Here is a 24,259-nt window from a genome sequence, read left to right on the forward strand (position 1 = left end):
TAAACATCTTTAATAAACGCAAAATTTGACACTCTTTGTCTTCCGTGTGTTCGTTTTGTTCCGGGTAAAGAGAATGTTGATTTTCTGAATACAGACTGGAGATCGGTGAACAGTTCCTTCGAAGGATTTATTTTACAGAATATTCCGGACACAAGCGGGTTTACAGAAGCACAGCTGTTACTCGCAAGTGTGTCGTTACAGCAGACTCCCAATATTCTTATACTATCTTGAAGAGCGGTACCACAGTTTCCAGCAAACAGTTCAACCAAAGTTGACCGGACGTACAGAGATAAATTCAAGGACACTATTCAGACACAAAACAAAAGCCCATTTGAGGTACTATCTTGAAAAAGTATTACAACTCCTCCTTTTTCCCTCAGCCTCCACCCCCCCCCCCCCCCCCCCACCCGCTTTCTCCCCCTTACCAAGACAGACACCCACAGCATTCAATCATAAGTTAAATGGCCCTCCGATGTGAAAATAGAGGAGGTTTCAGACCGGACATTCCCTAGTATAAGATAAGACTTCAGCTACAGACAAATGGCCCATTGATGGGAAAATAGAGGAGGCCCCCCAAACATCATTTAAACACTCACCCAGCTCTACTGAGGAAATTAAAACAGTTATGACTAAATCTAAACAGTTATAACTAAATCTGGGCAGAAGACGCTCAACAGTATTATTTGTTGTAGAAAGTTGCAAATTAATATATATTGCTCTGTGGTCAGTGAGTGGCGTTGTGAGGATATTAACTGTTGCATTGTCCTTAGATAGACTGTTTGAAATTAACCAGTAATCAATACGTGATTTCCTTGAACCAGATCGGTTACTCCAGGTAAATGCAACTTCATCCAGGAATTTCTCTCTCCAAATATCAGTTAGATTAAATTTATCCATAAAAGCCTCTATTCTAGAATTTGTTCTATGACACAGTGCAGGAGGCCATCTGTCTATAGTATCATTTAAAGTGGCATTAAAGTCTCCACCAATTAAAATAATTAAGTTGGGATATTTAGAAAGCCAAAAAGAAATCCTCATATCTAATGAATCAATTAGTTTGTCTTTTTCAGGTTTGGAATTATAACCATATACATTCACAACTAAAAAGATGGCGTGATGACATTCAAATATAGTGGCCTAGAGAGTCACAATCTGATCGTAGAATATTTCCACCAATATTTCCACCAAAAGTACCTTTGTGAGTTGTGACCCCGCAGACCTCTCCGAACCATGCCAATACCACGTATCATTACCCCATTGGGACTTCCAGAAGTTCACATCAGCAGCGAGGCGGCTACAACCTCGGAGTGTTGTTGTCAAGTACTATCTTTAGTGTCCTAAACCATCGCTATTGCGTCTTTTAATCCAGTGCAAGATCCGGCATCCCAAATGTGGGCCTTTCTATAACCATAGCTAGCCCTACTCTGGCCCTACAATGGGCCAGACAGCTGGTTTCTTATATCACATTTAAATAATAATAAAAAATAAAATAAAAAGACTCCACAACAATTTCAGCATTATTAAAATATGTTTATTTTCTCATTAGGACATATTTTCTTGAAACAGAACATTTGGTTTCTAGTTTCTGCTGGTTACAAGAAATACTACCTTAACTGTAAAATATTTAGGCAAAAACACCTAAGAATAAGACTTTTGTTAAAAAAAGTACACTAAAAACAAACACTTGAATCAGGTCTCTTGAAGCACTCTTAAACACACACAAAAATAAAAATTCAAAAAGCATGCATAAACTTCCTGCATTTTATTTCTACTTATAGGGATACTTGACTCATTGAACCATTTTCAGCAGTAAGAAGTTAATATTTTGAGTATAATTAATGTGATATCAATATTTTTCATGTACAAATAATACCTTTAAAAACTAAATTTTCCACTTGCTATCTACTGAAGATGACATCACCTGTGCTGAGGAAGTAGGTAACGACTAATCATGGCTCAAATGTTTCCTGGGTTTTGTCAAAAATGATGAAGTTATCAAATTAATTCTGGACAAAATATTAACTTTTCGCTGCCAAAAATGGTTCACAGAGTCAAGTATCCCTTTAAAAATAAGGTACACTTTTACATCCACCTCATGATTTACTACAAACAAAGTATATAATAAACAATGCATTTTCAATATATTCTCCCAGAAAAAAAATAAAGCAATACATGTCACATTTACGACATTATTGGCAATTTGGCATAACGTTACCCAACTAGTGCCCCAACTAGTCTAAACACAGTATTGTGATTAATAATCCGTTTGTGAAATATGAGTTAAGCAGGAAAATCCACCCATAGTTATCCATCTTAAAGAAACCCCGACTGTAATGACATGTTTGCTCTATGTTATTTAGGTTGTTACTAACATCATAACTATGAGATTCATTTTTCAAAAATCTTTTTCAGTTTAATACATTTTTTATCAACTTTATTTGGACGTTACGCCTCCATTGTTATTTACATCACAACACATTCAGTGTGTAGTGACGTCGAATGGCAGCTGGCTTTCTGCCGAGCAATGTGAAACGCCTATTTAAAAAAAGCAAGGTAAGCCTCGTAGCGTTCCTAAAGAAACAACATGCTATCGGGAGAGTCACCCAAGACCCCCCCTCCCGCCGCCGTGCTCTCACCATTCAGCAGATGCATTCAAGAGTTTTGATCATCCTTTTAGGAACTCTACGGAGACTTAACTTGCTTTCGTGATAGCCGTTTCACATTGCTTGGCAGAGAGCCAGCCGCCATTCTACGTCACTACGCACTGAATGCGTTGCGACATAAATAACAATGGCCACATACATCCAAATAAAATTTCCGAAGGGAGGGGCTATGGGTAAAATAAGTGGGATGGTCAGTGACTGGCTACCACAGTAAATTGCTGAAAAGACCAATGGAACCTGTAAATAAATTGTTGGGATTGTTTTTGCACTGGACTTGCACTGTAAATATTTTTCACATTTTTGATGCTGTGTTGTTGTAAATAAAAACACCTCACTGAAGTTCTTCAACTGCACCATCATTTTCCCCCATTTCTGAAATGAACCCGTGACATATGTATACATACCAGATGAGTACAAAGCAGTGGAGGCGGCTGATCATTCAAATGAGGGGAAGCTATTTTTTTTTAATGCCTCAAACAGATCATTCAGTCATCACGCAGTAGCCGAATGTCTGGGCCCACTGTTCTATAACCCCCAGAGACGCTGATGGCAGGTAACAAGCCCAGCATTTATCCACTGATCGTCCAATTTTGCGCAGTGGAACAACCCACTCTACAAAGCAGCGCCCGACTGTGTAAATAATTAAATAAAAGTGCAGTGGATCTGCAGGGATGAATTAGAAGGTAGTTGTGTCAGTTATTTGTGATAAGTAGCTGATTCTGAACATAAGATGAAGGTATTAGAGTGCATAAATTGTACACACAGTAGTGCATATTTCCTCACTTTCTTTTTTAAGGGGGAGAGACATTTAGAGGAAGATGAGCTTCCGTTGCAGTCTTAGAACAATCACCACAGGTACAAATAAAAGCCCGGACTTTTTAACTGCGACTGCGCCTATCAGCTTGCATCTTCCCGTCAGTGTGGAATGTTCAGGGCGAGCACAGATGCCAAGAAAACTGAAAAATAGTAAGAGTTTCTTTGAGTGCACGTACTCACATCATACGTACACACATCGTACATTAACTTGACAAGAGGCCTCAGTTACGCTTTACGCCAGAGGTATTAGTCGTGAGTAAAACAGTGACTAACTCCACAAAGTACCTTTAAATAGCTAGATGATAAAAATCAAACTTTGCATATTTCATCCTCAATTTTGAGAGACATTTGTAATGTAAAAAGTAAGTGTTTGTGACCAGTCAGAATAATTTAGAGTATTTGTGTACGGTATTTTTTTAAGTAATCGCAGAACACTAATCTTTTGGATTTCTGAATCATCTTTTATTACAGAATGGACTGGATCAATGTGGGTGTGTGTTACCCACAGAGCACCACCTTTGTTGTCATCTCAGACATTCACAATCGCCTGACCAAACAGACCCGCAAGACAGGACTCTTCATGAGAACCATGCAGAGGGAGAAGATCAACCACTCACACCTGACCAGAAGCTATTACTACTGGGAGGAAGACACAGGGTCAGACAGACACACATCCACACACACACCCACGCCCCCCCCCCCCCCACACACACAACTGTAACAAAAAACAAACACAGAGTATTTCGAAAACTATAATTTCCGCTATTGTTGTCCCAGGTCTTGACATGGTACAGTCCAAGTTTGAAGTCAATCGGATGAAACCCCTAGGACAGGGGTTCTCAATTAGAAATCCAGAACTTTTTTTTAGGAAGTCATAGGTCCACAGCCTTGTGCGTGGTGGCGAAAAAAAATTCTCTCCGGATGTGGACTGCGGTTCGCTAATTGCGGACCTAGGCTATAGGAGAATAATTGCTGTATGGGTGAGGAGCAGGATGCATTACGCCGCTGCTCCTGAGCTAGTGACCCAATGTACATATTTAAACTTGCCAATCTGGACTTTATTCTTACTTAACACCTGTTGATTACTAATGTTTTATTGTGTGGTAATTTAAAGTTTTGGCCCAGCTAAGACCACCTCCTATTCCAAAATGGAGTCAGCTTCCTAGCATGGATACTGTTGAATCACTGACTGCAAACCTTTTTCATTCTACCAACCTACCTCAAGTCTAACATCAATGACAAATGTCATCGTTGAAAGACAAATTTAAGAAGGCAGTTGACGACATGCAAGAGAAGCTTGAAGGACAAGGTGCTACTGACTGACAATGCCCAGATCACAAAGTTAGATGTTAATCTTAGCTCATTGCTGGCTGAGATGACCTACCTTGGAGACAAATGCAAGGATATATACAACCAACCAAATTCGTGTCACATCTGCCCCTCTTACCCAAGGAGTCGCTACTGGCCATCCGTACCCCTCCATGATAGGCGCCGCAACAGAGAACTACCGCGGCCATTTGTGATCAGTGTGCACCTTTTCCACGTGCGTAACAAGTTACTAAAAAAGTCAAAGGGTAGGAAGATTTTGATTTTTCCAGACTAAACTACGGCGGTGGCTACAAAGCAGGCTAGCTTAGAGACTGAAACAATGACTACGGCCTTGCTCGGGAGTGAAGCTTGGCCTTCTGTGCCCGGCGGTTCTGAGACTGACTTTGCCGGACAACAACATGCGCACATGTTGGATGACCCGGTTCACATGGCTGACTTTGTCGCTAAAAACCTGAAGCTGAACGTGGCTTTGCGTGGCTTAGCGGAGGAGGTTACATTTTTATGCCGTTTGCCACTCACACTGGTGTATGAATGGTGCGAATGTTTGGTGGTGGTCGGAGGGGCCGTAGGATCACACTGGCAGCCACGCTTCCGTCAGCCTGCCCTAGGGAAGCTACTTATGTAGTTTACCGCTACCAGAGTGTCAATGTGTGAGCGCATGAATAATGTATCCATTGTAAAGCGTCCAGAAAAGTGCTAAATAAATCTTATGCATTATTATTCCACCCATTTTCTTATTATTCCTCACAAGGGTCGCGGGGGTGCTGGAGCCTATCCCAGCTGGCTCCGGGCAGTAGGCGTGGTACACCCTGAACTGGTCGCTAATCAATCGCAGGACATTATTATAATTATTAGGGATGACCGATAACCAAATCTTCAGTACTCACCGATACCTAGTGCCGATACCATTACTAATTATGATACATACATTTTCCATAAAAAAAACAATGACAGATAATTTAAAAAAAATTACATATTTATCCCAACTATAGCAAATTACCTTAAAATTAAATGAAATTAATGGCAATTATATATTTGTCATTTGTAATTGTATTTTTTCAATTTGCTAATAAAAGTAATTTTGCATAGACCACACAATAAAAGGAATTACAAAAACATCGATAAATAAGATGAAACAAATAATCCAGTGGCCCGGAAAAAAAAGTCCCAATCAAAATATGTGTTTGTACAACTTCTTTTTAAGGAATACAGTGAAGTGCAAATAATTAAATCACAACACAATCTTCAACACAATAGACCTTAAAGTAGTTTAGTAATATCTACCATGTTAAGAATTCCTCAAGGTGTTTAGTGTGTAATGTTTAATTATATCTTGTTTTGAAACCCATGCTTGTAATTTTGAAGGCTGCTCTGTATTTCCATTTCGTGTTTCACGTTCTCCGTGTCATTCATCTCATAGCAGTGCACAGTAATCAATGACGATATAATATATACAAGGATATGTCATCACTTCATAGCTAATTAAATTGTTGAGTACAACTGAAGACTTATGCTGCATTCGAGGATGGTCGGAAGTCAGACTTTTCTGACTTCAAATTAGGAAGTGTGTAGGGGAACGCCCCTTTGAACTAAAAAATCCCAATGGGGTACCGCACGATTGCTATTTTTAGAACGCAAGGTCACGTGACTTCAGCAGCTTGAACCGGAAGTATGTAAAAAATGAAGCCGGTTCATTGACGAGCAATGCAAGTAGTGCTTGTTTTGTTCTCGTTTATCTCCGGGGAAAAAAACATGCTGAGTAAACACAGCTGTTATGGAACTTGCAAAACCTAATCCAGACACTACAACCGTCCACATATGAAGGATGTATTCTTTATTCATTCTCCAAAGCCAAAAACTCAAAGGGATAAATGTGAACAATGGGTGAACTGCGGACGTTCAAAAGAGCTGTTTAACGCCAAAAGTGAGCCTTTCACCTTCATATGTAGTAAACATTTTGTTGGGGGCCATGCATGCATGTTCCTACGATGACAATCATGCTCTAGCCGGCCACCGCCATCCCGAAGAGGTAAGCGATTGTCTTTATTTTATTTTTATTTTTGTGCGTTTGGCACTTCCCCGACTGCCGAACGACAATAATGAATGCCGAGGAAAAAAGCTAAAATGGAGTTGCCACTGTTCGGACCTGTCTTACTTACCGCCTGATTTTTCAATTTTTTTTTACTTTCGTGCAGCTGTGACATGTATGAAAATGTATCTGTAGGGCCTTTTCTGAATTAAGGAAACTGGTTTATTAGCGGTGAAGGGTATAATAAGTGAAATAATTTAGGTATAGCGAGTTTTGTTGGTTGTGCCCAAGAATTTCCGAGTAGAATGTAGTAGAGTAGAAAATGTACCCCCAACAACTGTTAAAGACATAAGACAACCAGATATGACAGACAGGCGGCATATGGTGGTAAAGGAAGGATAGTTTGTTGAAACTGGAGAATGTCAGTGTCAGTTGTGTAAGACGATGTTTTGAGGGGGAGAAAAAAACCCGTAATCTCTGGTATAGGTCGGCTCTTTTCCTCGTCTATTTCAGCCATCTACACTCAAGCAATCTCCTTAATTGAACATTAGTATGTTCTTCGACGTCTATACCAGTGAATTTGGCACCAAGGATACCATTCTCTGACAGAATTAGTAGATTTAGCGCAGTAGACATCTTGCTAGGAGACTGTTTGCATCTAGCATGACTAGCCGGCCGAGTTTGACCCCCTCGCTAGACTTATGAATATTAATTAAGAGTGATGACTTATATCTTGTGGTACCCTATTGCAAAGTAGGGGAAAAAAAGTACTCTGACTTCACCGATGGACTACAATGTGACGTCACTCTACAATGGCGACACCTTTGGAAACATAGACCATGAATGTTACAACATAATTTACTCGAGTATAAAACTAGATAGAGTTCTTCATTCACTTCCGACCATCCTCGAATGCAGCATTATGTGCTCTCTGTGGCGGTCAATAAATGCAAAATAACCATTTCAGCCTTTAGTTTCTGTAGTGTTGATTCCGGTCAGAGAATAAGGAGTCTGGATTGTCTTGAATGCTTTTAATGGCAGCAGGTGGAATCACATGTTATTGAATACATGTGTGGATATATATTGTGTGTGTGTGTGTGTGTGTGTGTGTGTGTGTGTGTGTGTGTGTGTGTGTGTGTGTGTGTGTGTGTGTGTGTGTGTGTGCGTGCGTGCGTGCGTGTGTGCGCATGTGCGTACTGAAACAGAAGGAAACAATATGCAGGAATTAGTATACATAAAACCCAAAGGGAAACGAAAAAGCCACAATACAAATATAATGTAGTACAGGGAGTCCTCAAGTTACGGCGGAGTTCCATTCCTATGCTGGCAATGTAACCCAAATTTCGACTTAAGTCGGATTTCCCCGTTGAAGTCAATATTTACATCAAAATACTTTGTACAGTAATAAAAAAAAAAAAAAAAACATTTGCGTGACCGGGAAGAGCCGGAACCAATATTTCGTGTTTCAAACTTAAATACAGCCGACCTGCTGTTGTACGTCCGTTGCTGGAGGTAACAATACAATTTTAAATAACTTTAAAATGGCGTGATTACTGTGGGAAATTTACGAAAAAGAAGGTGGTACGGACGAGGCACGGGCGCCGTAAAGTCGAAACGGCGTAGGTCGCGTGCGACGTAGTTCAAGGGCTCCCTGTATATATAAGAGTTATAATTGCCGTCTGCGAGGGTCGTAAATGGCACCGTTCTATTTTTAGCATCGCAGCTCGAAGACGTTAACGAGGCAATTAAGCGCACGGCAAACATAAACGAGGCAATTAACTCTTTTACTGCCAAAAACGTTAAATAACGTTTAGTAAAAACCTACGGAGGGTCGCCAAAGACGTTAAAATGTTTTTTTGGGAAACGGGTGGAGGAAAGCCTTGGCCAGCTGTGCTGAAAGTATCAAGCAGATCTAGTTAGTATAATGACTAGTTTTGGCCCCTAGATGGCAGCGATGACTCTCTTTGGACAAGATTGGGTGGGTGTCAGTAGAAGACGTGAGGCGGAGCTAGAGTGTTGAGGGGACAATGACTGATGAAGCAACAATGGCGACCGGTTGCAAGCAGCTCACGTTTGAGCATTTTTTTCAAAGACGAAAAGCATCGATCAATACTAAAAAGCACATTGATGTCGACGATGATGATGATGGTGACTCCGAGCTTGACGCCGAAGTTGGAAGCGTTGACGTGGCCGCTATGATCACGTCATAAAGCCTCACCGATGCTAACGCCGGAAAACGCGGAGCACAACCGAGCACAGGCGGACGTTCAATCGGACGATGAAGAGTACCCCGAGTCCAATGCATATTCATCGGAGGAGTGGGTAAAGTCTGATCACGGAGAAGACACTGGTTCTGGACTACGATGCCACCATGAATGGAGTGGATAAGATGGATCAGAACATCTACCACCCGGTATAGGAACTGAAGGACATGAGGAAGCCAGACGTAACACCACCGTAACATAACCGTATCATGATCCTGATAGTAGACTTGATGGCAACACACACTGCAGTATATACTTGCTATTCCCCGGAGAAAATGGCCGTCAAGAAAGTGCACGCGAAGGGGCAATCGCAGTGAAACTAATCTGTTGTGCAAATCCTGTTGCGTCTCCTTGCACGCAGGGTAGTGTTACACAAAAAGAAAAACTGTAGTTGAAACATCCACATAATTGTAAATAGTACCACAGTTGCACACATTTGTAAATAGTTTGCCAAATTGTTGTGTCAAATTGTTACACTGTTGAATGTAAATAATGTATTTTGCTATCAAAAAACACTTTTTCATTGTTGGTGGTAGTGGTTTACATAAGTAAAGCACTGTTTAGATGTTTGTGGCATCATTCATGGAAAAAAAGTGTCAAATTCACTAGAGTGCATGAAATAATATCGTTTCACTAAAAGCTTGATTTCTCCGTATTTTGGTCCAAAACAAGAGCATTTGGGTGAAACTAACCATTTTCTATTGTTGATTACTGAAGAATGGAATAAGGTAGAAACAAACTTTTTTCTGATGAAAGATGAGAATTCAATCTTTCATTTGGTAGTATGTGTGTTTCCATAGTCCAAACACAAATTTTTCTGTGGACCTTGAAAGATCAGTCAAAATGCTTAAATCGGCTGGCACCCACAACATCCCTTTTCTGAAAACGTCTGGCAGTCAAAGAGTTAAACACGGCAAAGTGAGCTACAAACATGTATAACACACATTAAACCACATATCTAGTGTAGGTGATATTACTCATGACAAGAGTACTTACATATTCTCAGTAAGGCACACCGAAATGGTGCTGCCCGAAGTAATGAAATGAACGTGTTACCTCACGAGGAGACACACGGGAAACGAATGAGACGGAACAAAACTTTCGTTCCCCCCAGTCTTTCTGACAGTTCCTTACCGAAAAATGGCCTCCAGAGCAGAGACCGATACCATTATCAATATCCGTCGCGAGTACCAATACTATGAAATATGGCCTGGTATCGGCCCGATACCGATACCTGGTCTCGAAACTCGCCCATCTCAAATTTGTATTTAGTTTGCGGCTGGTTCATGTGGGCTGGTAACTTATTATAAAGGGTTCCAGGTCCAGGTCCAGGTCCAGGTCCATCATGCAGTATCTTCTTCATGTTCATTGTATGCCTGCCTGCTTTCCTTCTTTCAATTCAATAAGTTTGATATTTTTCCATTTAGCTAGATTTTTGTCGTCATCAAAATGGCTCCGCAGCTACTCCACTTTATGCCGCAACACGTTTCCATTAGTGATTGTAGGATTGCTATCCTCCACGTTCGAGATGCTGGTTTCAACTGTCGTGTCTGATTGTTTTTTTTGTTTTTTTCTGGAGAGCTCAGTTCATTCTGTAATTTTACAGATTTGACATGTCATCATCATTGCTCTCTTTTTTAATTTATTTATTTTTTATTTATTTATTTTTATTAATTTTTATTTTGTATGTGGGTGTGTATGTGCATGTGCGTGTGTGTGAGTGTGTATTCATTAGTTCACCTAAAACCTATTAAAAAATCCCATACCGTTCACCTAAACCGAACACTTCAGAATCCAGCCAGAGTTGTGAGGCCGTCAGGAGACCCGAGGAAGGACCAAAGAAAAGAAAGGAAAGTGAAATCCAGCACCGACCAGACACCACCCACCGGGCCACCAACCAGAGTCCTTCACCAACCCCAGAAACATCTAAATTCCAACAAATCAGGGAGACCTCAAGAGACCAAAGGAGAGACTGAGGAAAGGAAGGAAGGACAGACGAAGCAGAGTGAGATCCACAGACACCAGCCTCCACCGATTCAACGACCAGAGGAAGAAGCAGATTGTGTCTGAGTTTCGATAGATGCTGGTGTGGTGGATCTGGCATGCATGAAAATCTCCACCAAAGAGGGGAGCCGTCGACCCCTGCCAGGACAGAGCAAGCGCAACACCTCAGGGCCCCCCAGGCCACGGCAGCGCCAAGGGACAACCCCTGGGCCCCGCAGGGGCCACCGGCCGGAGGGCAAACCCAGGAGCAGGAGCGCCCCCCCACCCCAACACGGCCCGCGCCCCCAACCCAACGCAGCAGGACGGGGCACTGCAGGCCCGCCAGGCACCCCAAGAGTCCACAGCCCCCGCTCCCCCCCACCCCCCATCCACCCTGCATTAAAAAAATAAATAGGGGGAGGGCGCGGCGGGGACACGGACAGGGGATCGCAGCACTGCTCTATATTGCGGTCTGCCCCAACCGATGGCCCCCCCACCCCAGTTGTGTGGTGCATTAAAATTGGAAGGGAGTTGTAGGGCGAAGACGGTGTCTCCACCGTGTGTGTGTGTGTTATGTGCCCTATATGTCTATAAACAAAGCGTATTGTGCAAAACTAGTGCAGTGAGTTAAGAAGAGCGACCTGTCGTGTCTGATTTAATGAAAGAAATGTTGCTTGTCACTTTATTCAAAGTCGCATTCCTTTTCCTAATTTCTTTGGGAATAACCTCGTCATCGTTTTCGAGCTTTAGCGCAAGTAGGATTAGCAGGGTTAAGCATCCATGACGGCAGTAGTTTTCAAACGAGTCTGCACACTTCGCCTGCCTTGTTCCATAGTGTCATTTGCACCACCAAGTCACACCAACTCTTACTCAATGAGAAGAGCAAATATTTACGAAGAGTTTATATTCCAATGCTCAAATTTTTTACGGAAGACAAGAGCTTGTCTAGCGTGCTGCCATTTTCTAGGTTCCCATCACGTGACTCCTTCTGGAAATACACTACAGGGAGTCCTGAAGTTACAGCGGAGTTCCATTGCTATGCTGGTGATGTAACCCGAATTTCAACTTAAGTCGGATTTCCCAGTTAAAGTCGATATTTACATCAAAATACTTTGTACAGTAATTTTAAAAAACATATTTGCGCGACCTGGAAGACGCCGGAACCAATATTTCGTGTTTACGCAAGGACATTCATTGCTAACGAACGGTAGAGCGGAGCTAATTCAAACTTAAACACAGAAATGTGACGCGCCTGATGGCGAGCCAACCTACTAGATGGACGTCTATTGCTGGAGGTAACAACAGAACAACAGCCTCAAGTTGTATGTTGAAAATGTTCATGCTAATCTTTTTGGGCCAGCAGAGAAGGCCTTGAAGGCCCTGAATGCACGCCTCTGTGTAACAACAAAACTGTGACCAAGCAATCTTTAAACATAGCCTACTGTAGCGATGGTGAAACCACAGACTCCTCCATATGTTCAAATACAGGCATGAAAATCCTTGAATTATGAACTAGTTCATTTTGGAACAATGAACTTTATTTGAAAAATTTAAATTATGCACTATGAACTAGTTAATTTTAAAATTTGTGAGCTGAACTTTGAAATAGTTTGCGTTGAAAATGAACTTCCCAACACTGAAGGTTGCAAAGATGTTCGCAGTTTACATTTATTTAACTCCATAAAAATTGTATAGGCCTACTTTTGCGCATTTTACGAGTTGTCACTCTATTTCTTATAAAGCATCATTTATTTATTTTTATACACTGATATGGTCTTCTAAACTCCCTGAGTTCTAGTGCAGCCCTGCTTACCTTTTTCACAACTGACCCGTTTTCATGCCTGTATTATAGTATCAAGTACGACCCGACCGATATGCATCTTTTTAGGCTGATAACGATTTTTGGCAGGACAAAATAATACTGATTACCAATAAACCTGCCGATTATTAAAAATTAAAAATGTATATTTAATGCATACAATTATCCACCCCACCCAATTCCTTTTCAGTGGGTGTCACTTATGCACAAACTTTTGCTATTAAGATTCTCTGCTTTGAATGACAAGTCCAGAGTATGACCTTATCAACAAATTTCATGAAGTATACAAGGTTATTGTATAGATTTATGTGTTAATAATAAAACCATTCTTACTTGTGTACAACTGCTGTTAAGCGTTAACCTTTTTTTTTTCTTTTTCTTTTTTATCTTACAACATTCTAAGAAGCCACAACAAAAACTACACAAACAACCTTTAATGCATAAAGAAGTGAACATTAAAAAAAAAAATGTATATGCGCAACTAATTTTAACTAAACAATAAACACACACTTTAAACTAATATTATTAAAACTGAAAAACAAACACCACAATCCATCAACAAGGAACACAACTTAACAAATAATATGACATACCTCGTTCCACTCACCAAGGGTGCTAATCGTTTGGAAACAATGACTCAGCAGATGAGTCTACATCCTATATGAATAAAAACAATGCGTGAACTAATGCCCAACAACAGCAACAATGATGAATAAATAGTTAAAAACCAACTTGCATGAAGAAATCATTCAAGTCTGAACAGCAGCAGCACGCAGAGCAGTACGGAACGTTCGCCGTACCAAACAAAGATGGAGTGAGTGTTGCGGATGGTGAGGAAATAATTGCCTCCTCACCTCAACAACACTTGGCTGACAGTGCATGACTGCCACCTAGCAACCATCCAACATAATGCCGTCATTTACAGACACTGCAAACATCAACCAATTCAAAATGACTGACAAAACAGTGCCTTCTAAGTAAATTATGTCCTGCCTTTTTACAGCAAAGCTGTAAACAGTAAGCGTCAGCAGGCTATCCATCCATCCATCCATTTTCCAAAACCCTTATTCTCAAAACGGTCACTGGCATGCTGGAACATATCCCAGCTGTCTTAGGGCGTTAAGCGGGGTACACAACCACTAATGGAAAAATAGATTTGTTTTATTAAAAAAAAAAAACTAACTACCAGAACAATATTGCATTCAGAGGTCCAACATTTTGGAAGGACTTGGATATGTCGTTGAAAAATATATCCTCTTATTCTGTTTTTAAAAACTATTGAAGTTGCATTTACTCTCATCCTGATTATAATTATTTTACATAGACATTACTTTGTCTATTTATAATGAAATCTTAAATCCATTTTTATTATATGTACCTCTTATTCTCTGATCTTTCTTTCCTTAGTTCAGTTTATTTTGTTCTCTTGTTTTGATAGATTGTATTGTCTATCTCGAATGAATCTTTTTGTTCACATTTTTTTATCTTGTATAAGCCATTATACTAATTGAATTGAATTCAAATAAAATCTGTGTGATTTTTCGATTGCCAAGTCAGAGTTATTTGTATTCATTAATTCATATTATGTGAATGGATTAAATTGTGTGTGTGGGTGGATTAGCTTTTTTTTCTTTTTCTTTTTCTTTTTTTAGTATCACACAGGCCATTGTTTTCACTCAAGTCAAAACTTTCAAACAAACCAATGATTGCTTGTGAGATGAAATAAGAAAACTTGTGTGTGTGTGTGTGTGTGTGTGTGTGTGCGTGTGTGTGTGTTTTTTGCAGCCTACTCTTTTTGAAGGTCCAGGCTCATAACGACAAGGAGCAATTTGCCTTCTGCTCACTCAAAGGATGTGAGAGGGTAAAGATAACAGCTGTTATCCCTAAAGGCAGTCCACCCAGCAATTGCATGGCTCAGGCCTACCCAAGACACGCTGAGATGCCTGTTGTAGATGTGCCGATGCCCAGAAAGATCCCAAATGACAGACTGGTGAGAGATTGGAAATAATCAAATTTGTGCTCTAACAGTGTTTACATGCTCAGTTTGTGGTGGACTAGACAACATACATTTTGGAAAGATTGTTCATGTTCATGTTTGGTTGCTGAATGTGGTTCAACATAAGGTTTATCATTAAAGGTGCATTGTGGAGTTAAAAATGTTAATGTTAAAAAAAATTATACATGCATACTTTCTCCACCAATGCCCAGATGAGTACAAAGAGCCCTGACTTTTTAACTGTAACTGCACTTATCAGCTTGCATCTTCACTTCAGCGTGGAGTGTTTTGGGCTAACACTCCACAGTTTTTTGGAGGGTGTAATGTGGAGACAGTCCTCCAACAATAAACGACCACATAGGTCGCTTTGACATGTGCCAAATTACGACCAAGTGTTACGTATTGTAGTTTAGCGACCCCTATCGACCATGTATATAGCGGAAAAATGTGTCTAGTAACCGGGACACAAACCCGGACCGTCTTGTCGGAAGACAAGCGTCTATCCAACTGAGCTAACTTGCCAGTAATTCTTTTTAGTGTTGAGTACATGTTTTTTTTTATGCCAACTATACTACAACATCACTGAGACTCTTCCTAACCTCAACCATTACAGTAGTGTCCCATGTGAAGACGTAACGTGTACAACCTCACTGAAAGCCTTTATCCTAACCCCAACTTTTAGTCCCAGTGACAACGAATTGACATACATGTCAACACTAACAAACACTTAGATACCTACCGGCCTGTTAGCTCAGTAAGATAGACATTCGTCTTTTGACCAGATGATCCGGGTTTGAGTCCCAGTAACTGAAATTATGGTTCACTATACTATTTTCTTCGCTATTTAACATGGCCGGTAGAGGTTGCTAAACTACAATACGAAACACTTGGTCGTATTTTGGTACATGGTAAAACGACCGATATGGTTTATTGTTGGACAACTTGTTGGGAGGTTGATGTCATGCTCGTCCTCACAGCCACAGTTGTTAGCAAGCGTACGACACAATTGGGATGGAAACTGAAAAAAAAAACAAGAGGCTGGCTTCAAACACAGCCCCAACCCAAAAAAGTGAAGCGTTTATTCAAGCGCACATACATGAGCTTGACACAGTGACTGCAGTTATGCTTTAGGCCAGAGGTGTCAATTGCGAGTAAAAAAAGTGACCAATTCCACAATGTATCTTTCACCTGGACTGACTTCTCTTGTCATCTAGAGCAGTGGTTCTCGACTGAAGATGACAGCACAGTTGCTCAGGAAACGACCATTCATAGCTCACCTGTTTTCTGAAGCTGAACTGTGATTGGTTGTTACCTGAGACCTGAGCAACTGTGATGTCCCAAAAACTTTACAAATATGTATATTTTTACTCATTTTGCTCATTTTTCGATTAGCATCAGCGCTAAGCGACTGAGATAATTGTCAAGAGTCCGTCGTAAACAGAGAGAATCTGAATATTCAAAATAAAATATTTTTAAGCCTCGGCTAATCAATTAACCGGAAATATAGTAAGTTGTTTATTCTTTCAACTGTGCGGCCTGTTGCGGCCCGGTCCAAAATGACCCAAGGCCTGGTACCGGTCTGCGTCCCGGTGGTTGGAGACCACTGGTCTACAGTCCAAAAGAGATTTAAAGGGACCGTTGCTCTTTCTGAAGCTATACAGATTGCTGGAAATACAGATTTCCCTCTCACAGTAAAGTTAAAGTACCACTGATTTTCACAGCCTCCTAAGTGGGGTGAAATTTGTTCTCCGCATTTGACCCATCCCCTGAGGGAATGGTAAGCAGCGAGGGGCCGCGCTCAGAGGTGGGCAAACAATAAGAGAGTTATCGACCAGTTATTTTGTGACAATGTCCTACAACCATTCTCCGACCTATTTTCAAGACAAATTTTCCCTACCTCAAAATGACATGTTCGGGTATTTTCAGATTAGACATTTATGTCACATGCAATGAAGATTGAAACGTTATTACAAATTCTGTATCAAACCTGGAAAATTAATTTATTAATGTAACTAATCGTCAACTACCTAACAAAAAACATGTTTCTCATATATACAGAAATTTGATAATGGATGCAGTAGACAATACTTTAAACTGACTTAAAAGTGGGAACTGGAGCTGAATGTTTTAATTGAGGATGAAAAATGGGAAAAAAATATGCTTACATTTATTAATGCTTACATTTATTAATGTAAATAAGGCTATTTACATTAATATATGGAATAAATTTGATTGGAAGATGAAGACAAGGTTCTGTAGGACCCCCTTGGTGGTATCCAAATTTGTAAATAACCTAACTTTAACAATGTTGGAGAGAGTATGAAATGGTTGGTGATCATTCGCACAAATTCTGGGACTGCCCAAAACTGCTCTTTTATTGGAAAGGTGTTAAGAGCAAGATAGATAGAGCTCTGGGGATTAATTTGCTATTCACCCCAAAAGAGTTCCTTTTTTATTCTATGCCTGAGGATGTACATCAGAGATCGAAAATACCTGATACATATACTCATGATGATTACTAGAAAGATGGTGACAACGCAGTCTCCTACAGTGGCTCAGTGTAAGCAGAAGCTTATATATGGAATGGAAGCCTTAACTGCGAAACTACAACTGAGGTTGGCTGTGTTTCAAAGAAGATCGATGCCTATAGAGAGATGCCTCACTAACTGACTGGGTTCTGACATTAGGTTGTTTTATATGTATATACTGTGTGTGTATGTGTGTATATGTATATATTTTTCATTTAGATTCATATTCACTTTTCAGTCATCAGCTTTCTTTAACTTTCAAGGTCCCATGATGTTGTTTTCCTGTCTTCCTGTTGTTGTTTTCAGCACTCATCAGGGCACTTACTGGAAGTCAAACTAGAGTCCTATAATACTCGGTTCTTCCACATCAAAGAAGACTTTGCCTTTACTGAGGTAATCATTTTTTTCAGCCAATCTTTTGTGTGACTTAAGATGTGCATACAATGCACAATCATATTACAAGTGTAGGTTTTGAATTACAATTCAGATGGCACTCAGTCTTATGTAAAGACTTGTGCTGTGGAAGAGTGTTATGTTCAGACTTTGAATTGCCATTGAGCCAGGGCACCACCGGTACAGTTGGGCTCAAAACCTGGATTTACCCCCAACCCTTTTTTTTTCATTTAACCTTTATTTAACCAAGAATGTCCCGTTGACATTAAAAACCTCTTTTCCAAGGGAGTACTGGCCAAGAAAGGCCGGAAGTTACAGTTGCAACAAAATTAAAATGACAACATATGTCAGCAAAAAGTAAGTTTCAACACCATTTAAAATTACAAGAATAAAATAAAAGGGAGTTACAGGTGCCTTGCTCAAAAGGCAACTCAATCTGCTAACCAGACTGATGGCCTTTCCCACATCCCAAAAAGAGTAGGGTCGATTGAGATTTTTAACCAAGGTTTTTCTGAATTCAAAGTTCACCAGGGAACCCTGTAAAACAGGTGTCATTATTTGTGCTATATTGAAACGTTTGGCAGCAGAAATGGGGAGGGAAAAAAATCTCTCCCCATTCCAAAAAATCAGCATCTATTGTAGCTAAACACTGCCGTCAGACTTTGAATTATTATTATTTTTATTTAGGGGAGCGGGAAGTCTGGACTTCCCTGATAAAGCTTCTGCGCCCGCAACCTGACCACAGATAAGCTGTAGAAAATGGATGATTTATTTATTTGTTTCATTTCCTGACTAGGTATAAAAACCTGCTATACTGTAACTTTAATTACTTCAGAGCGCAAATAAAGTAATACTCAACCTGAATATCAGTATATTTAAGCATTCAAGCTGGTAAGCATTTAAGCAGGTCACATTTGCCTCATGTAACCTTGAATGTAGACATTTTCCTTTTTCCTTGTCCTTTACTAAATGTACCTTCTGTTTTATAACTTTATTTACAAATACTGCTTTAAGCATCTGATCACATTATGCTGGACAGTGTGAATAGTAGCATTTAAAACACTAATGTGATTGGTTGGCAATGACAGGTCAATGGCAGAAAATTGTACCAACCAGAAGATGGCGTGCAGCTTACCGTAATCAATGGGCATGATGGGAAGGTGGTGGAGAGCAAAGGCTTCAGGAACTCAATCCTTCAGGGTGTGCCTGCGCAGATCAACAACTACATCAGTGGGCTGAGGGATGGGTAAGATGAAGCTTTGAAATTACCCCAGCAACACAAAACACAAATAGTAGATTCATATTGAACTGAATATCATTTTGGATTCACTAAAAATTTGACGAAAAGTGCAAAACTGAAATGAATGCTTTCTTCTTACAACTTTGTGAAAGGTGGTAAATTTGTGTGACTTGAACCATCATTTATTTTCATAAACATCTTGTCGTTTGGTGTGATTGGGTTTGACTAAGATTGTATTTCAATGCTGCACGTACCCTTTCTCCAGTTCTGTTGTTCTCCTGACATCAAAAGGACGTCTGGTGACGAAAGGTCCATGGACCAAAGTACTGGAGCGACTAGGAGTGGACTCAGGCAAGCCACTGAAAGGTAATGTTTAACAACAGCAACAATCATTTATTCAATTAGACAGTGATAAAGTGCATCTATTTTTTTTTGCTACCCAAGGAGAAAGAAAATATCGCCCCCACCACCAAACTCTCAGCCACAACTTTAAATAGCATTATTCCTCTATACATTTGCAAGTACACCTCTACAGAGGAGCTAATAACTCCTTGCACACTCTCTGACAATCGGGCACCACTGCCACCCCTTAAAAGGAACCCCGACTGTAATGACAAGTTAGTTCTATATTATTTATTTGGTTGTTAGTAACATAACTATGAGATTAATTTTTCATAAATATTTTTCAATTTAATAAATTTTGTAGAAACTTTAGTACACCGCCATTGTTATTTACATCGCAACACATTCAGTGCATAGTGACGTAGAATGGCAGCTGGCTCTCTGCCGAGCAATGTGAAACGCCTATAAAAAAAAAAGCAAGGTAAGCCTTGTAGCGTTTCTAAAGGACGATCAAAACTCTTGAATGCGTCTGGTGAATGATGAGAGCACCGCGTGGGCGATAGGCAGGGAGCCAGGTCCACTCCTCAGGATATTTTTGTTACCTTTTTTGACTATGATTATCTCATACCTTAGGCCATCACAAGTTGATAGGGACCACTCCCAACTTAGGGCCGTTTGGTCACAGGGGCCAAAAAACACCCCTTTTGGGAAAAGCTTCTGACAAAATGGTGTAATTGCAAATGTCAAGGTACAGCAACTGCATAAATGGTCAGAAAACTCTAAAATTGTACATGGTGTATCCTGACACATGGGTAACTAGCAGGAAAATAATCATGGGATCCCAGTATTTCAATTCTTAAATATCACCCTTAACATACCCTAAAAGATTTTTATAAAATGTCTCTCTGCCTGACAAATTACCATCAAAAGTGATTCATTTCAAACATTTTATTTACATCTAACTTCCTCAAATGTATTTTAAAAACATCCCACATCTGTAACCTTTAATTTAAGTCCAAGATGAGCTTTCTGTTTAAAGTATTAGAGGAGCTATGACCAAAATACTCCACTGTACCCTAATTCGGAAATTGAACTATAATAAAATACAACTGGATTTTAATCATCCTCTTCTTCCTGATCATCATCCATATTCGTATGGATTTCATCAGCTGCTAAGTCATCCTCATCTGTTTCCTCTTCTGCCAAGACATCACAAGGGCTTTGGGCAGTGGTGTCAAAGTGCGGTTGTCGAGGGCCTGAGTCCTGCATGTTTTAGAGGTTTCCCATATTCAACACAGCTGATTCATATTTAAAGTCATCAGCAAGCTCTGCGGGAGCTTGATAATGATCTTGATCATTGAATCAGGTGTGTTGGAGTAGAGAAATCTCGAAAACATGCAGGACTCAGGCCCTCAAGGACCGGACTGTGGCACCTGTGGCTTTGGGGATGATGTCCCCCTCAAACCATAGTGGTTCTCTCTGGGTAGTGCTCATGAGCCTTCTTCCAGACACATATCTGGAAGTTGACTCTTCTTATGTGCTGGAAGGTGCTGGAAGGGCCCTCTCTGTTGACCTCTCCACCTTCCCACCTTGCAAGAGGGTCCTCTTCCATTACATAAGAAGAGTCAACTTCCAGGTACAGCGGCTTGAAAAAGTATACATCCCCTTTTAGTTTTTCAACATTTTGGCACGGTACGACCACATCACTGAAATTTTATGTGAAAGTTAAACACAAAGTGTCACACAATCTTGAAGTGAAACAAAGTGTCTATATTATTTCAAACTTGTTTTATAACAAAAAAACTGAAAAGTCGGGTGTGCAAAAGTATTCAGCCCCCCCTGAAATAATACTTTGTCGAACCCCCTTTTGCTGCAATTACAGCTTCAGGTCTTGGGGTATGTCTCTATCCAGTTTTGCACATCGAGAGGCTGAAATGTTTGCCCATTCATTCTTGCACAACACAGCTCAGCTAGGTTAGATGGAGAGCGTTTATGTGGATTGAGTACCAAACAACCACAAATTTACCAAGACAAGACCGTGCTTCCAAAGTTTCTGACCAAAGGAGGAGGGCACTCATCACTCTAAATCAGGGTTTTGTCAGTTTGCCAGGAGCCATGTAGACGACACTGCTGAAGTGGAAGAAGTTGCTCTGGTCAGTAGAGATCAAAATGGAACTTTTTGGCCTACATTTCAAACATTATGTTTGGTGTAAGAACAACTCTGCTCACCAGTCTCAATACACCAACCCCCCTGTCAAACATGGTTGTGGGAGCATCATGCATATTGTTAAGAAATGTTCACAAGTCTGTTAGATTAGGCCTCTTAATGAGTAGATAGGCGACTTGAGCTCGGCCGTTGTGTCTTTGTGTCCTGTCCTGGCTTGCCGCCATCTATCTGCACTCTGGCGCACTTATCCAGTTGAAACCAGTTAAGACCATCGGGTCACACATTTTCACATGGGCTAGGCTGAGCCGTCTCCCGCGTTGGTGGCAGCTGAGACAGTATAACAGTAGAGACCATTTTGAATTGAGCAGACCTTCTTCCGCATTCAGCAGATAAGGCTCCACAGCTGTGCACTCGATCTTTCTTGCATCCAGTAAATAGTTCAACTGAGAATATGCAGTTGTTATTATTAGTATAGCAAGCAATCAAGATAAAAGAACCCGAACTTTACAAGTCCTTTTTATTCCTTGTCAGGATCTTGTTCTTTTTTAAATCTCTATTTGGTTCCCGGATTTTGTGTGATCGTGTTTAATGTTGCGCCTTGATACCTTGGTCCAAACAGATGAGGATGATTTAGCAGCTGATGAAATCCATTCAAATATGGATGATGATCAGGAAGAGGAAGAAGAGGATGATTAAAATCCAGTTATATTTTATTATAGTTAAATCTTATGGTTAAGTGCACTCTACTATTTCTCCATTTGGCTACACAGAATGTTAATCTATTAAGAAGTGTTCACAAGTAATTTTTATTCTTTGTCAGGATCTTGTTCTTTATTATCCCTGATTTCGTGTAATCATGTTTAATGTTGCGCCTTGATACTCTGGCCCACCTGGGGACATAACATTATTCACTTTTATGTAATTCACTTTAGATAGTATAGTACTGCATAGCTCATGTTTCAAATATTGATTACAATTTTTATTTAGATGCATACAAATAGCTTAATTCCAGTTGGAATGGTAATTGTGGAATTTTTAATTTGTTTCCAAATTAGGGTACAGTGGAGTATTTTGGTCATAGCTCCTCTAATACTTCAAATAGAAAGCTCATCTTGGACTGAGAATACAAATTTGGGATGTTTTTACAATACATTTAAGGCAGTTAGATGTATAATAAAATGTTCGAAATTGATCAGTTTTGATGGTAATTTGTCAGACGGAGAGACTTTTTTTTTTTTTTAATCTTTTAGGGTATGTTGAAGGTGATATTTGAGAATTGAAATACAGGAAGCCCTTGATTATTTTTTCTGCTAGTTCCCCCATGTGTCAGGATACACCATATACAATTTTGAGAGTTTTCTGACCATTTATGCAGTTGCTGTACCTTGACATTTGCAATTACACCATTTTGTCAGAAGCTTTTCCCAAAAGGGGTGTTTTTTGGCCCCTGTGACCAAACAACCCCGAGTTGGGTTTGGTCCCTATCAATTTGTGATGGCCCAAGGTATGAGATAACAGGAAATCATATTCAAAAAAAGGTAACAAAAAACATCCAGAACGAATGAAAAATTTCAATTTATTTTGATCAGTCATAAAAGAAAAAAAATACAACACACAGGTCAGTCATAAAAAAAAAACCATACAGACCGAAAAGGCATAGGCTGAAGGTCACGCTTATTTTCGCCCATCCTTTTAACAAAATCTGAACACACAAAACGGTTTGTCACGATGGGGTGGAGGACCCAAATGCAGGGAGGCAGGAGTACCACGGCAGGGATGCATGTAATACTGAACACAATTTAACAAAACACTAACAGGGGAACAGGGTAAAATTCTAAATAAACAGAATCAACAATAATAAGAACAATAACAATAACAAGAATAAACTTAGTATTAAGCATCATCACGAAATCATAAACCTTTGAAAAGTTTGCCATCATGCTTCTACTATTTATAGGTATAATTGAAAAAGCACCTACCTATTTAACCTCTAGATTAAATTGTTGTTCAGTATAATACCTACATTCATTGTACATATGGAAAAAAATTGCTGCCGGATACAAATCACATTCCCTATCATTTGTTCCATTTTCATGTTGTTCAAGTGTTTCATATTAACAATCAGGATATGAGTTCAGAAGGGTAACCATCTAATTTCCTCCAGCCGCTAAATTTATGAATGTCCAGTAGCCATATAGTTCAACTCATAAGTACTTTTGTATTCTCCAATGCCTCACAGATCTCCAAAAACAAAGTAAAGCATGTACTAGACATAAGCATTCCATTGACAGTTCTCACAAATGCCTCTTGCTCCATATCCGTCCAGCTTCCACAAAAAAAAAGGAAAAGAAAAACAAGGAAAAAGGCTTATACACAGTCGACTCACTTGAAGTAATGCTCGCCATTGTCCATTCAATATCATCGGAATTGTTCCAGTTCATCAATCTCCCGAATAACGACAGATTTCCCCTCTCCGGGGCATGATCCATTCGTGCGAATCCATACCTTACAATCTCTTGTCCACGTTGCAATTTTTTTCTGTTTTCTCAGTAAGCGAGCACATCTGGCAATATCAGCATTTCTATTTGTCAAATATTCATTCACATAGACATTTGTCCCCCTCAACTCGTTTCCTTGTCCAAGTAATTCTGACTTATGTTTACAATTTGCAAAGCGAATAATAATGTTAG

At 40.0% G+C, this 24,259-nt stretch overlaps 1 protein-coding gene and 1 long non-coding RNA gene across 4 annotated transcripts in view; one reads left to right on the plus strand and one right to left on the minus strand.

Moving 5' to 3' along the window:
* The window catches only part of cemip (cell migration inducing hyaluronidase 1), a 217,928-nt gene that overhangs the window by 188,010 nt on the left and 5,659 nt on the right, over window positions 1–24,259 (plus strand). For all 3 annotated transcript variants that reach the window (XM_086071134.1, XM_086071135.1, XM_086071136.1), the window contains 5 exons: window positions 3,951–4,136; window positions 14,689–14,893; window positions 17,734–17,820; window positions 18,909–19,066; window positions 19,326–19,426. In XM_086071134.1, coding sequence (XP_085927260.1) covers window positions 3,951–4,136; window positions 14,689–14,893; window positions 17,734–17,820; window positions 18,909–19,066; window positions 19,326–19,426 — 737 coding nt within the window. The remainder of the gene's footprint in view (window positions 1–3,950; window positions 4,137–14,688; window positions 14,894–17,733; window positions 17,821–18,908; window positions 19,067–19,325; window positions 19,427–24,259) is intronic.
* Window positions 2,851–13,699, minus strand: LOC147178130 (uncharacterized). The gene is made up of 3 exons (XR_015094354.1): window positions 13,636–13,699; window positions 13,497–13,560; window positions 2,851–3,619 (listed from the first exon to the last, which is right to left on the minus strand). It is a non-coding gene; the product is annotated as an uncharacterized LOC147178130 (long non-coding RNA).

The sequence above is a fragment of the Leptonotus elevatus genome, chromosome 3 (genome assembly GCF_054856555.1).
Source record: "Leptonotus elevatus isolate MCC_2025b chromosome 3, RoL_Lele_1.0, whole genome shotgun sequence".
Classification (NCBI taxonomy): Eukaryota; Metazoa; Chordata; class Actinopteri; order Syngnathiformes; family Syngnathidae; genus Leptonotus; species Leptonotus elevatus.